The sequence below is a fragment of the Salmo salar genome, chromosome ssa11, assembly GCF_905237065.1.
Source record: "Salmo salar chromosome ssa11, Ssal_v3.1, whole genome shotgun sequence".
NCBI lineage: Eukaryota > Metazoa > Chordata > Actinopteri > Salmoniformes > Salmonidae > Salmo > Salmo salar.
In genome coordinates, this window is record NC_059452.1 from 104,034,940 (window position 1) to 104,049,798 (window position 14,859).

The following is a 14,859-nucleotide window of genomic DNA, read 5'->3' on the forward strand; positions in this document are numbered from 1 at the left end:
AGAGGGATTTAAACAAAAACATTTGAAATCATGTTAGCAAAGAGGCTGGAAAAAACTTATAGAGACAAAAAAGATATGAAAACGATTGTGGGCACATAAAATAATATCATGGCCATGAAATAGCAGATAATTTCTCAGGAAAACATCTCCCTGTATTTATGTGTTTTGTATATATTTTTTGTTTTAATATGTTGGTTGTTTTGTATTAAAGATTTTTTTTTTTTTATTGTCATTACCCATAAAGAAAATATGTATCTCACCCTCCCCCCTCTCTCCTGATTGGTTCTAACCTTTTCTCCCCTCTACTGATTGGGTCTAACCTCCCCCTCTCCTGATTGGCTCTAACCTTTTCCCCGACTCTGCAGGTGCTGAATCTGGTCCAATCGTACGTTACTCTGCGTGTTCCACTGCACGTGTCATACGTGTTCCACTCTCCGGTGGATGCGGGGGGCTGGCAGCATTTTGACCTGCAGTCTGAGCTCCGCCTCACCTTTGTGTACGATACTGCTATACTGTGGAAGGACGGCATCAGGAGCCCACCACAGGCTGAGTTACAGGGTGAGATGAAACAGAGAGTGTGTGGGAGAGGGGGATCTGTGTGAGAGTGGGGGAGGGAGGGAGTTACGGGAGGAAGAGAGGGAGGGAGGGAGTGAGTGGGGGAGTGAGGGAGCAGGTGTGAGAGGGAGTGAGCGGGTGAGGGAGGTAGGGATTGGGGAAGGGAGGTAGGGATTGGGGAAGGGAGGCAGGGAGTGAGTTGTGGAAGGAGTGGGGGAGTGAGGGAGTGGGTGGGGGAGTGAGGGAGTGAGCAGGTGAGGGAGGGAGAGAGTGACCGGATGAGGGAGGGAGGTAGCGGGGGAGGGAGGGAGTGACCGGATGAGGGAGGGAGTGACCGGATGAGGGAGTGAGCGGGGGAGGGAGGGAGGGAGTGAGCGGATGAGGGAGGGAGGTAGTGGGAGAGGGAGCGGGTGAGGGAGAAAGGGGGTGGGGGAGGGAGGGAGTGAGTGAGCGGGTGAGGGAGGGAGTAGGGGAGGGAGGGAGACGGAGAGAGAAAGATAAACGGATAGATTATTATTCCAAAATCAAATAAAAACTACTTTGAATAGTGATAGGAAATCTAAAAGTGTGTTTATTCTGCAGGTGCCCTCTACCCCACCAGTATGCGTATCAACGAGCAGGGTCGTCTGGTGGTCAACTTCAAAACCAAGGCTCGCTTCAGAGGTCTGTTTGTAGATGCCCACTCTGAAGGCAGGATCAAGAGCACAGGTGACACACAGACACACACACACACACACACACACACACACACACACCATCATACAATATATGCATGTCCATGATATTGTACCAGTCAGTCTATATAATAATATGAATCAGTCAGTCTATACAGCATACTAAAATGTATTAGTCAGTCTGTATTATAATATGTATTAGTCAGTCTGTATAATAATATGTATTAGTTAGTCTGTATAATAATATGTATTAGTCAGTCTGTATAATAATAATATGTATTAGTCAGTCTGTATAATAATAATATGTATTAGTCAGTCTGTATAATAATAATATGTATTAGTCAGTCTGTATAATAATAATAATATGTATTAGTCAGTCTGTATAATAATAATAATATGTATTAGTCAGTCTGTATAATAATAATAATATGTATTAGTCAGTCTGTATTATAATAATAATAATATGTATTAGTCAGTCTGTATAATAATATGTATCAGTCAGTCTGTATAATAATAATAATAATAATATGTATTAGTCAGTCTGTATAATAATAATAATAATAATATGTATTAGTCAGTCTGTATAATCATAATATGTATCAGTCAGTCTGTATAATAATATGTATCAGTCAGTCTATATAATAATATATCTCAGTTAGTCAGTCTATATAAAAATGTGTATATTTTAGTCCCCACTACTTTACTTATTCCCTTTCTCTTTCCCCTCCTTCCCTACTACCCAGCATCCTCTCTGTCATCCATGGTGATGTGTGAAGACAACCCTGGCCTGACCTTTAACCTCAGCCTGGTGAGGAGTGAACCCACCTACAACCAGCCAGTCCAGCAGTGGACATTCACATCAGACTTTGCTGTGAGTATATACCCCAAACCCTAACGCTAGCCTAACGCTAGCCTAACCCTAACCCTAGCCCAATCCTATTTTGACCCAGCCAGTTGGGTTGTTGGGTCTTGTGATAATTGTGATTTTGCCATTGTAATTGTTTGTTAGATACATTTTAGACTACAAATGCTATGATCATATGCTATCCATTTGTTTGTCTTTTTGTATGTTCTTTGTATGCCATTTTTTTAAATATTTGAGTTAACCAATGATATTAGGCCATACTTGGCCATGATTACAAACACCTGTGTGTCTCTTGACACTATATAAATGACTCATCTCGCAGTGTTTGATGATACCCTGATGAAGACAGCTTCGCTGTCGAAACGTTGGTTATTAAATTTTTGCATCTGAGCTCTTAGAGTGTGCGGCTTTCCTTTATTTTCTAGGGTTGTTGGGAGTACCCACAACATTGGTTAATCGTTTATGTATTTCTTTACTCGCATGTTGGGATGACCTAGCCGCCGGCGCTTTTTGAACGTAATCCCTTCATTTTCAGGAGGCCTGGTTTATCAGGGGCGTGGATTTAAACTAGATATTTTTGGCCACCCGTGAGAGTAAATGTCATTCCTGTTCATTGTGTTTAATTTACATAATGCACATGTTTATTTTCCTTATTTTTTGTTGTTATAATATTACAATAATTTATTACATATAATAATAAGATATACGACCTTATTGTATCCTAACAATGGGATTTATAGGCTTTTAGAGAAATCATACATTTCTGTATAAGCCTCATTGAAACTACAAAAATGTCAATGTACAACCTTAACATGTGTTAACTATACAACAGAACCAATGAAAAGCAATGACATTTACTCTCACATGGTGCGAAAAATAACTATCTAAAACTCACGCCCCTACTAAACTACAAATCCAGTCTTCAGCCAGTAACCCTACCAGCCAGTAGCCCTAACCCCTAACCCTACCAGCCAGTAGCCCTAACCCCTAACCCTACCAGCCTGTAGCCCTAACCCCTAACCCTACAGCCCTAACCCCTAACCCTACCAGCCAGTAGCCCTAACCCCTAACCCTACCAGCAAGTAGCCCTAACCCTACAGCCCTAACCCTACAGCCCTAACCCCTAACCCTACCAGCCAGTAGCCCTAACCCCTAACCCTACCAGCCAGTAGCCCTAACCCCTAACCCTACCAGCCAGTAGCCCTAACCCTACAGCCAGTAGCCCTAACCCTACAGCCCTAACCCCTAACCACTATAGTCCCCCCTCCACTCTACTGTATTGTGATAAACTGGTTAAACTGCCTTTGGTCTAAAGATCAAACAATTTTCATGGAAAACAATACAATTGCATCTCCCAATGTATCAATGATGATAGTTAATGTCCCAATATTACAATAATTATATTTAATGTCCCAATGTATCAATGATGATAGTTCATGTCCCAATGTATCAATGATGATAGTTCATGTCCCAATGTATCAATGATGATAGTTCATGTCCCAATGATGATAGTTCATGTACCAATGATGATAGTTCATGTCCCAATGTATCAATGATGATAGTTCATGTCCCAATGTACCAATGATGATAGTTCATGTCCCAATGTCTCAATGATGATAGTTCATGTATCAATGATGATAATTCATGTCCCAATGTATCAATGATGATAATTCATGTCCCAATGTATCAATGATGATAGTTCATGTCCCAATGATGATAGTTCATGTCCCAATGATGATAGTTCATGTCCCAATGTATCAATGATGATAGTTCATGTCCCAATGATGATAGTTCATGTCTCAATGATGATAGTATTCCATGTACCAATGATGATAGTGTTCCATGTCTCAATGATGATAGTTCAGTGTACCAATGATGATAGTTCAGTGTCCCAATGATATGATAGCTTCCCAATGTACCAATGATGATAGCTGTCCCAATGTACCAATGATGATAGTTCATGTCCCAATGAATGATAGTTCATGTATCAATGATGATAGTTCATGTCCCAATGTATCAATGATGATAGTTCATGTCCCAATGTATCAATGATGATAGTTCATGTCCCAATGTATCAATGATGATAGTTCATGTCCCAATGTATCAATGATGATAGTTCATGTACCAATGATGATAGTTCATGTACCAATGATGATAGTTCATGTACCAATGATGATAGTTCATGTACCAATGATGATAGTTCATGTCCCAATGTATCAATGATGATAGTTCATGTCCCAATGTATCAATGATGATAGTTCATGTCCCAATGTATCAATGATGATAGTAAGTGTCCCAATGTATCAATGATGATCGTAAGTGTCCCAATGTATCAATAGTGATAGCAAATGTCCCACTGTATCAATGATGATAGTTAATGTCACAATATAACAAAAATGAAATTTAATTTCCCAATGTTTCAATGATGATAGTTAATGTCACAATATAACAAAAATGATATTTAATTTCCCAATGTGTCAATGATGATAGTTCATGTACCAATGATGATAGTTCATGTCCCAATGTATCAATGATGATAGTTCATGTCCCAATGTATCAATGATGATAGTTCATGTCCCAATGTACCAATGATGATAGTAAATGTATCAGTGATGATATTAAATGTCCCAATGTGTCAATGATGATAGTAAATGTCCCAATATATCAATGATGATAGTAAATGTATCAATGATGATATTAAATGTCCCAATGTGTCAATGATGATAGTAAATGTCCCAATATATCAATGATGATAGTAAATGTATCAGTGATGATAGTTAATGTCCCAATGTATCTATGATGATAGTTAATGTCACAATATAACAAAAATGATATTTAATTTCCCAATGTGTCAATGATGATAGTTAATGTCCCAATGTATCAATAGTGATAATAAATGTCCCAATGTATCAATAGTGATAATAAATGTCCCAATGTATCAATGATAGTTAATGTCCCAATGTATCAACGATGATAGGAAATGTCCTAATGCATCAACGATGATAGGTAATGTCCCAATGTACCAATGATAATAGTTACTGCTGATGCTGAGAGTATGGTGGCGTCAGTGAGCAAACACACGTCCTGACAATTGCCCCAAAATATTGTCTTTCTCATAAACAGAAAATAATTGTTTCACTCTCCCTCCTTCTCTTCCTCCCTCTGTCCCTCTCTCCCTCCCTTTCTCTCTCCCTCCCTTTCTCTCTCTCTCCCTCCCTTTCTCTCTCCCTCCCTTTCTCTCTCCCTCCCTCTTCCTCTCTCCCTCCCTCTTCCTTCTCTCCCTTCTTCTCTTTCTTCTCTCTCCCTTCTTCTCTCTCCCTTCTTCTCTCTCCCTCCTTCTCTCTCCCTCCTTCTCTCTCCCTCTTCTCTCTCCCTTCTTCTCTCTCCCTCCTTCTCTCTCACTCCTTCTCTCTCACTTCTTCTCTCTCCCTTCTTCTCTCTCCCTTCTTCTCTCCTCTCCTAGGTGCGAGACTATTCTGGTACATGCACAGTGAATCTGACTCCCTGTACTACAGCCCAGAACATGGAGTACACCGTCCCCCCTGTCTGTAACCCCAGAGAGCCTGTCACCTTCCACTTGAACATACGCTTCCAACAGGTAGATATTGATTTGGAACTATTGATTATCAATAGGTCATACAGTATATTGATTGTGAATCACAATATTGTGATAACAGTATATATAACTCTCCCTCTCTACCTCCCCCCCTCACCCTCTCCCTCCTCTCCATCTCTACCTCACCCTCCCTCCCCCCTCTCCATCTCTACCTCACCCTCCCTCCCCCCTCTCCGTCTCTACCTCCCTCCCCCTCCCTTTCTCCCTCCCCCCTCACCCTCTCCCTCCTCCTCTCTACCTCACCCTCCCTCCCCCCTCTCCGTCTCTACCACCCTCCTCCCCCTCTCCGTCTCTACCACCCTCCCTCCCCCCTCTCCGTCTCTACCACCCCTCCCTCCCCCTCTCCGTCTCTACCACCCTCCCTCCCCCCTCTCGTCTCTACCACCCTCCCTCCCCCCTCTCTCCCTCCCCCCTCTCTCCCTCTCTCTACCTCCCCCTCCATTTCTCCCTCTCTCTACCTCCCCCTCCATTTCTCCCTCTCTCTACCTCCCCCTCCATTTCTCCCTCCCCCTCCCTCCATTTCTCCCTCCCCCTCCCTCCCCCTCCCTCTCTACCCCCTCCCTCCCTCTCTACCCCCTCCCCTCTCTACCTCCCCCCTCTCTACCTCCCCCCTCCCTCCCCTCTCTACCTCCCCCTCCCTCCCCTCTCTACCTCCCCCTCCCTCCCCTCTCTACCTCCCTCCTCTCTCTACCTCCCTCCTCTCTCTCTCTCCCTCCCCTCTCTCCCTCCCTCACCAGGTCAGTGAACCAGTATCAGTAGAGTTCAGCCTCAACACTCAGATATTGCTGCTGTCCAAGAGGAACCTATGGCTGTCTGCCGGATCCATGGGCTTCGGACAGGAGAGCGACGTGGCCTTCTCAGAGGGTAGGTTACAGCAGACAGCATCCCCTATAGGCAAGGAGGGAGATGACACCTGAAGAGGAGGAACAGTCAACCAACTCATTCACACCTGTACAGATGTCGGATCTTAAACCCGATCACTCTTTTGTAGTGGGTCATTTTCCTGATGCATCAGGATATTCAAATGAGCCTCGCCAGTGGCTAAACGTGCGGGGACAGTTGAGTTATTGGGATCAGGGCTCGCTATCTCAGATAATGTTGTCGCTCACCCAAACGCTATAGACCTAGGTTCGATTATTGCAACATTGAAATTTACACAAAATGTGTCTGAAATGCAGCCGTACACATCAACAACCATTGTTTTATATAGCTTAATAACACAAGATACATATTGGTCTCCACTAGTCTACGACATACAAGTGTTTTATAGAGCTTAATAACACAAGACAGATATTGGTCTCCACTCGTCTACGACATACAAGTGTCTTATATAGCTTAAACTTCTTAGGGATAGCCCACTTTTTTTCAATTTTCGCCTAAAACCACGTACCAAAATCTAACTGCCTGTAGCTCAGGCCCTGAAGCAAGGATATGCATATTCTTGGTACCATTTGAAAGGAAACACTTTGAAGTTTGTGGAAATGTGAAAGGAATGTAGGGGAATATAACACAATAGATCTGGTAAAAGATAGTACAAAGAAAAAACAACCATTCTTTTGTATTTTTTTTGTACCATCATCTTTGAAATGCAAGAGAAAGGCCATAATGTATTATTCCAGCCCATGTGCAATTTAGATGTTGGCCACTAGATGTCATCAGTGTATGTGCAAAGTTTTAGACTGATCCAATGAACCATTGGATTTCTGTTCAAAATGTTTAACTTTTCATGTTCATAATTGTGCGCTCTCCTCAAACAATAGCATGGCATTATTTCACTGTAATAGCTACTGTAAATTGAGCAGTGCAGTTAAATTAACAAGAATTTAAGCTTTCTGCCCATATCAGATATGTCTATGCCCTGGGAAATGTTCTTGTTACTTACAACCTCATGCTAATCACATTAGCCTACATTAGCTCAACCATCCCATGGAAGGGACACTGATCCGGAAGAAGTTTTAAAGTGACTAGGGTCATCTAGAGGTTAGCGCTGTTGATCACATATAGGCCTACCGCGTCAGCGTGTGCTTGATTCTGGCCCTTCTGCCACAAAGCACTCAATCCCCCGATTGACTTGATGTCGTTACACATTTCAAATATGGACATTTCAGGGTTATTTTACCCCCCGATCTTCATAAGAAATGACCATACCAGTCACTTTTGGAGAACATGAATAGTAATCTAATAAAATAATTTCGTTGCAAGCAGGACTAAGGCAGAGGGAAAGAAGCGAAGCAATGTAAGTCCAGAATAAGCCCAATGCGTTTCCATTAGCTTAATATGCAGACCTGAACTTGTCGCCTGCCTTCTTGCCTTTGGGATGACCCCCATTGTTAGGACAGAAACATGAGCATCTCATCATTATATACAAATATCTGACTAAGGGTAACACCGGCATCTTTTAGGGAGCGGTAATGATGTAACCAATAATGGTTACCATTGAGATCATATTGATGGTTACCGATAATCTAGTGGTATCGGTGGTTGCAATAGGCCTCTTATTTGTTTATATTCCAATTGTCACGCCTGCTCATGCTCTTACTCTCTGGCGCTCGAGGATTCCAGGCTGCCCTTCGTTACGCACACCTGTTACCATCATTACTCACACCTGTTACCATCATTACTCACACCTGTTACCATCACTACTCACACCTGTCACCATCACTACTCACACCTGTCACCATCACTACTCACACCTGTCACCATCACTACTCACACCTGTCACCATCACTACTCACACCTGTCATCATTACTCACACCTGTCATCATTACTCACACCTGTCACCATCATTACTCACACCTGTCACCATCATTACTCACACCTGTCACCATCACTACGTACACCTGTCATCATCATTACGTACACCTGTCATCATCATTACGTACACCTGTCACCATCATTACGTACACCTGTCACCATCATTCACACCTGTCACCATCATTCACACCTGTCACCATCATTCACACCTGTCACCATCATTACTCACACCTGTCACCATCATTACTCACACCTGTCACCATCATTACTCACACCTGTCACCATCATTACTCACACCTGTCACCATCATTACTCACACCTGTCACCATCATTACTCACACCTGTCACCATCATTACTCACACCTGTCACCATCATTACTCACACCTGTCACCATCATTACTCACACCTGTCACCATCATTACTCACACCTGTCACCATCATTACTCACACCTGTCACCATTATTACTCACACCTGTCACCATCACTACTCACACCTGTCATTACTCACACCTGTCACCATAGTTACTCACACCTGTCACCATCATTACGCATATCAGCGCTGCCTGGACTCACCTGGACTCCTTCACGTTTTGATTGCCTTCCCTATATCTGTCTGTTTCCTCCATTTCATCCCCGTATCAGCATTATGGTTGTTTCCATTTCCCCCTGTCCAGATGCTGTCTGTATTCTGTTCCTGTCCATGGTTATTAAGTGTTCACTCCCTGTACCTGCTTCTCATCTCCAGAGTTGATCCTTACAACAATAGGCTACATTCTGTAGACTAACCATTGGTTACATATTTCAGCTTTAAGTACTAGTTACAAATTTAGTTGGGTAATTTTTACACCTTATAATAAACTGTGACAGCAAACAAAAAGAGCAACAACTTAGTGCAATTAATTTGACATACATTTTTTTATTTAAGCCTGCCCCAGCACCATCTTGCAGATGTCCTCCAGCACAGGTAGTCTCCAATGAAGACTGACATCGAACAAAGTTCGTAGGCTGAACAGTTTAAATTACAGTCAATCGAAGGTGACTTAGTATCTATCAATGTATTCAATTTCATTAAAAGGTTCAACGGTACTCGAGACAATGGAATAATTTTACAATTTCAATAGCATTAAATGAAAATTAATTTCACAACATAATTTCAAGTACTTGTGATGGTAAAACGATTCATACCAAGCTCCGTATAGCATGTTACTGTACAGCTACTGCGTTACAATTTAGGCGCTTATCGGTGCCAAAATCTGCCATTTTCCACCCTATTACGGGTACGCGTAAAGAGATACACGGAACATGATTGTTATTGATTATAATCACTACTGAAACAGACCGTTGCTTCTCTATTCTCTCTGCCTACCTACCTACCTCCCCTCCCTCCCTCCCTCCCCTCCCTCCCTCCCTCCCTCCCCCCCCTCCAGGTGATACTGTCTACGGTCTTGTGATGGTGGACCCTGTTCAGAACCTGGGGGACTCTTTCTTCTGCAACATAGAGAAGGTGTACCTGTGCACCGGCGCGGATGGATACGTGCCCAAGTACAACCCTACTAACTTTGAGTTTGGATGTCTGGCTGAATCTCCCTCTCTACTCTACCGCTTCAAGATCTTAGTGAGTATAGCAGACTGTAGTCAGTCAGATTCTCCCTCTCTGCTCTACCTAATAAACACCTAGACACAACTTAAAATTACATCCTAATAAACAACTTAAAATACTATCCTAATAAACACATATACACAACTTAAAATTAGATCAAATCAAATTGTATTGGTCACATACACATAGTTAGCAGATGTTAATGTGAGTGTAGCGAAATGCTTGTGCTTCTAGTTCCGACCGTGCAGTAATATCTAACAAGTAATCTAACAATTTCACAACTATCTTATACACACACAAGTGTAAAGGAATGAGTAAGAATATGTACATATAAATATATGGATGAGCGATGGCCGAACGGCATAGGCAAGGTGCAGTAGACATTTATTACATCCAATTTTTAATTATTAAAGTGGCTAGAGAATTGAGTCTGTATGTTGACAGCAGCCTCTAATGAGTTAGTGATGGCTGTTTAACAGTCTGATGGCCTTGAGATAGAAGCTGTTTTTCAGTCTCTCGGTCTCAGCTTTGATGCACCTGTACTGACCTTACCATCTGGATGATAGCAGGGTGAACAGGCAGTGGCTCGGGGGGTTGTTGTCCTTGATCTTTTTGGCCTTCCTGTGACATCGGGTGCTGTAGGTGTCCTGGAGGGCAGGTAGTTTGCCCCCGGTGATGTGTTGGGCAGACCTCACTACCCTCTGGAGAGCCTTACGGTTGCGGGCGGTGCAGTTGCCGTACCAGGCGGTGATACAGCCCGACAGGATGCTCTCGATTGTGCATCTGTTAAAATTTGTGATTGATTTTGGTGACAAGCTACATTTCTTCAGCCTCCTGTGGTTGAATAGGCGCTGTTGAGCCTTCTTCACCACGCTGTCTGTGTGGGTTGACCATTTCAGTTTGTCTGCAATGTGTAGATCCTAATAAACACCTGTACACAACTTAAAATTACATCCTAATAAACAATTTAAAATTACATCCTAATAAACAATTTAAAATTACATCCTAATAAACAATTTAAAATTACATCCTAATAAACAACTTAAAATTACATCCTAATAAACACATATACACAACTTTATTTCACATCCTAATAAACAATAGAAATCACATCCTAATAAACTCTAGAAACAACTTAAAATCAAGCTATGTATCACATTAGTACAATGTCTAAATATCCTACTGTAAAATATGCATGTTTTTTCCTTTAATAAATCATGAGGAAGAATACCAAGTGAATGTAATGTAGCAACGACGAGCGTGTTGAATTATGAATGTAATGTAGTGACGACGAGCGTGTTGAATTATGAATGTAAGCATCAGAGAGTCCTGTAGAACAGAAAGGACCTGAGAAAGCTTTTTGATGCCGAGTTCACCTCGGAAAAATAGATATAACCCGAAGATGACATTACATCAAGAACTCTCTTCTACCTCTCAATATTATTAACAGTACTGTCTAGTGTTATCACTGCATTTCACTACAGTCAATCTTTATTTTATCGTTCTGTCTGAGTATTCTCTTTGGTGATTAATCAATACTCTACTCTCTACTCCTCGTGTCCTCCCCCCCTCTCTCCCCTCCTCTTCCTATCTGCTCCTCCTCCTCCTCCTCCCCCTCCAGGACAAGGCCCAGCCCGAGACTCAGGCCCGTGGGTTTGGTGATGTGGATTTTAATGCAATGTTGGCTGCAGACGACCCCTCAGCTCTCTCTCTGGTCAGACAGCCTGGGACAGACGGATTCAGACTGGACTCTACAGCCATGTTCCAGGTACTGTGCTCTACTATAGTATACTGTGCTGTACTGTAGTATACTGTACTGTGCTCTACTATAGTATACTGTGCTGTACTGTAGTATACTGTACTGTGCTCTACTATAGTATACTGTGCTGTACTGTAGGATACTGTACTGTGCTCTACTATAGTATACTGTGCTGTACTGCGCTCTACTATACTGTACTGTACTGTGCTCTACTATAGTATACTGTGCTGTACTGTAGTATACTGTACTGTGCTCTACTATAGTATACTGTGCTGTACTATAGTATACTGTGCTGTACTGCGCTCTACTATACTGTACTGTACTGTGCACTACTATAGTATACTGTACTGTAATCTACTCTACTGTACTGTAGTGTACAATACTGCAATGTGTTCTACTATAGTGTACTGTACTGTGCTCTACTATAGTATACTATACTGCAATGTGCTCTACTATAGTATAATGTGCTGTACTGTGCTCTACTTTACTGTACTGCGCTCTAATATTGTGTACTGTAGCCCTACTATTTTATTATTATTTTTATTTTACCGTTATTTTACCAGGTAAGTTGACTGAGAACACATTCTCATTTACAGCAACGACCTGGGGAATAGTTACAGGGGAGAGGAGGGGGATGAATGAGCCAATTGTAAGCTGGGGATGATTAGGTGGCCGTGATGGTATGAAGGACAGCTTGGGAATATAACCAGGACACCAGGGTTAACACCCCTACTTTTACGATAAGTGGCATGGGATCTTTAGTGACCACAGAGAGTCAGGACACCCGTTTAACATCCCATCCGAAAGACAGCACCCTACACAGGGCAGTATCCCCAATCACTGCCCTGGGGCATTGGGATATTTTTTTAGACCTGAGGAAAGAGTGCCTCCTACTGGCCCTCCAATACCACTTCCAGCAGCATCTGGTCTCCCATCCAGGACCAACTATCTACTATAGTGTACTGTACTGTGCTATACTATAGTATACTGTACTGTACTCTACTATAGTATACTGTACTGTGCCCTACTATAGTGTACTGTGCCCTACTATAGTATACTGTACTGTGTTCTGCTATAGTATACTGTACTGCGCTCCACTATAGTATACTGTACTGTGCTCTACTATAGTATACTGTACTGTGCTCTGCTATAGTATACTGTACTGTGCTCTACTATAGTATACTGTACTGTGCTCTACTATAGTATACTGTACTGTGCCCTACTATAGTGTACTGTGCCCTACTATAGTGTACTGTACTGTGCCCTACTATAGTATACTGTACTGTGTTCTGCTATAGTATACTGTGCTGTGCTGTACTGTTCTCTACTACAGTACACTGTACTGTGCTCTACTATACTATACTGTACTGTGCTCTAATATAGTATACTGTACTGTGCTCTTCTATAGTATACTGTACTGCGCCCTACTATAGTATACTGTACTGTGTTCTGCTATAGTGTACTGTACTGTGCCCTACTATAGTATACTGTACTGTGCTCTACTCTACTATAGTATACTGTACTGTGCTCTACTATAGTATACTGTACTGTGTTCTGCTATAGTATACTGTACTGTGCTCTGCTATAGTATACTTTACTGTGTTCTGCTTTAGTATACTGTACTGTGCTACATATAGTATACTGTACTGTGTTCTGCTATAGTATACTGTACTGTGCTCTACTATAGTATACTGTACTGTGCTCTACTATAGTATATTGTACTATGTTCTGCTATAGCAAACTGTATTGTAAAACATCGAATCAAATCAAATTTTATTGGTCACATACACATGGTTAGCAGGTGTTAATGCGAGTGTAGCGAAATGCTTGTGCTTCTAGTTCTGACAGTGCAGTAATATCTAACAAGTAATCTAATAATTCCTCAACAACTACCTAATACACACAAATCTAAAGGGGTGAATGAGAATATGTACATATAAATATATGGATGAACGATGGCCGAGTGGATAGGCAAGATGCAGTAGATGGTATAGAATACAGTATATACATGTGATATGAGTAATGTAAGATATGTAAACATTATTAAAGTGGCATTATTAAAGTGACTAGTGATCCGTTTATTAAAGTGGCCAGTGATTGGGTCTCAATATAGGCAGCAGCCTCTCTGAGTTAGTGATGGCTGTTTAACAGTCTGATGACCTTAAGATAGAAGCTGTTTTTCAGTCTCTCGGTCCCAGCTTTGATGCACCTGTACTGACCTCGCCTTCTGGATGATAGCGGTGTGAACAGACAGTGGCTCGGGTGGTTATTGTCCTTGATGATCTTTTTGGCCTTCCTGTGACATCGGGTGGTGTAGGTGTCCTGGAGGGCAGGTAGTTTGCCCCCGGTGATGGGTTGGGCAGACCTCACTACCCTCTGGAGAGCCTTACGGTTGTCGGTGGAGCAGTTACCGTACCAGGCGGTGAGACAGTCAGACAGGATGCTCTCGATTGTCCATCTGTAAAGTTTTGTCAGGGTTTTGGGTGATAAGCCAAATTTCTTCAGCCTCCTGAGGTTGAAGAGGCGCTGTTGCGCTTCCACCTTCTCCACTGCTGTCCCTTCGATGTGGATAGGGGGGTGTTCCCTCTGCTGTTTCCTGAAGTCGACGATCATCTCCTTTGTTTTGTTGACGTTGAGTGAGAGGTTGTTTTCCTGACACCACACTCCGAGGGCCCTCACCTCCTCCCTGTAGGCTGTCTCGTCGTTGTTGGTAATCAAGGCCACTACTGTTGTGTTGTCTGCAAACTTGATGATTGAGTTGGAGGTGTGCGTGGCCACGCAGTCATGGGTGAACAGGAAGTACAGGAGGGGGCTGAGCACGCACCCTTGTGGGGCCCCAGGCTTGAGGGTCAGCGAAGATGTTGTTTCCAACCTTCACCACCTGGGGGCGGCCTGTCAGAAAGTCCAGGACCCAGTTGTACAGGGCGGGGTTGAGACCCAGAGACTCCAGCTTGATGATGAGCATGGAGGGTACTATGGTGTTGAATGCTGAGCTGTAGTCAATGAACAGCATTCTTACATAGGTATTCCTCTT

General features: G+C 42.5%; 1 protein-coding gene across 1 annotated transcript in view; it reads left to right on the forward strand.

Annotated features, from left to right (window-relative positions):
* frem2a (FRAS1 related extracellular matrix 2a) overlaps nt 1-14,859 on the forward strand; it is a 243,133-nt gene that overhangs the window by 222,388 nt on the left and 5,886 nt on the right. Inside the window, exons 19-25 of the mRNA XM_045690232.1 lie at nt 366-558; nt 1,138-1,263; nt 1,973-2,100; nt 5,558-5,692; nt 6,448-6,574; nt 9,894-10,081; nt 11,688-11,834. Coding sequence (XP_045546188.1) covers nt 366-558; nt 1,138-1,263; nt 1,973-2,100; nt 5,558-5,692; nt 6,448-6,574; nt 9,894-10,081; nt 11,688-11,834 — 1,044 coding nt within the window. The remainder of the gene's footprint in view (nt 1-365; nt 559-1,137; nt 1,264-1,972; nt 2,101-5,557; nt 5,693-6,447; nt 6,575-9,893; nt 10,082-11,687; nt 11,835-14,859) is intronic.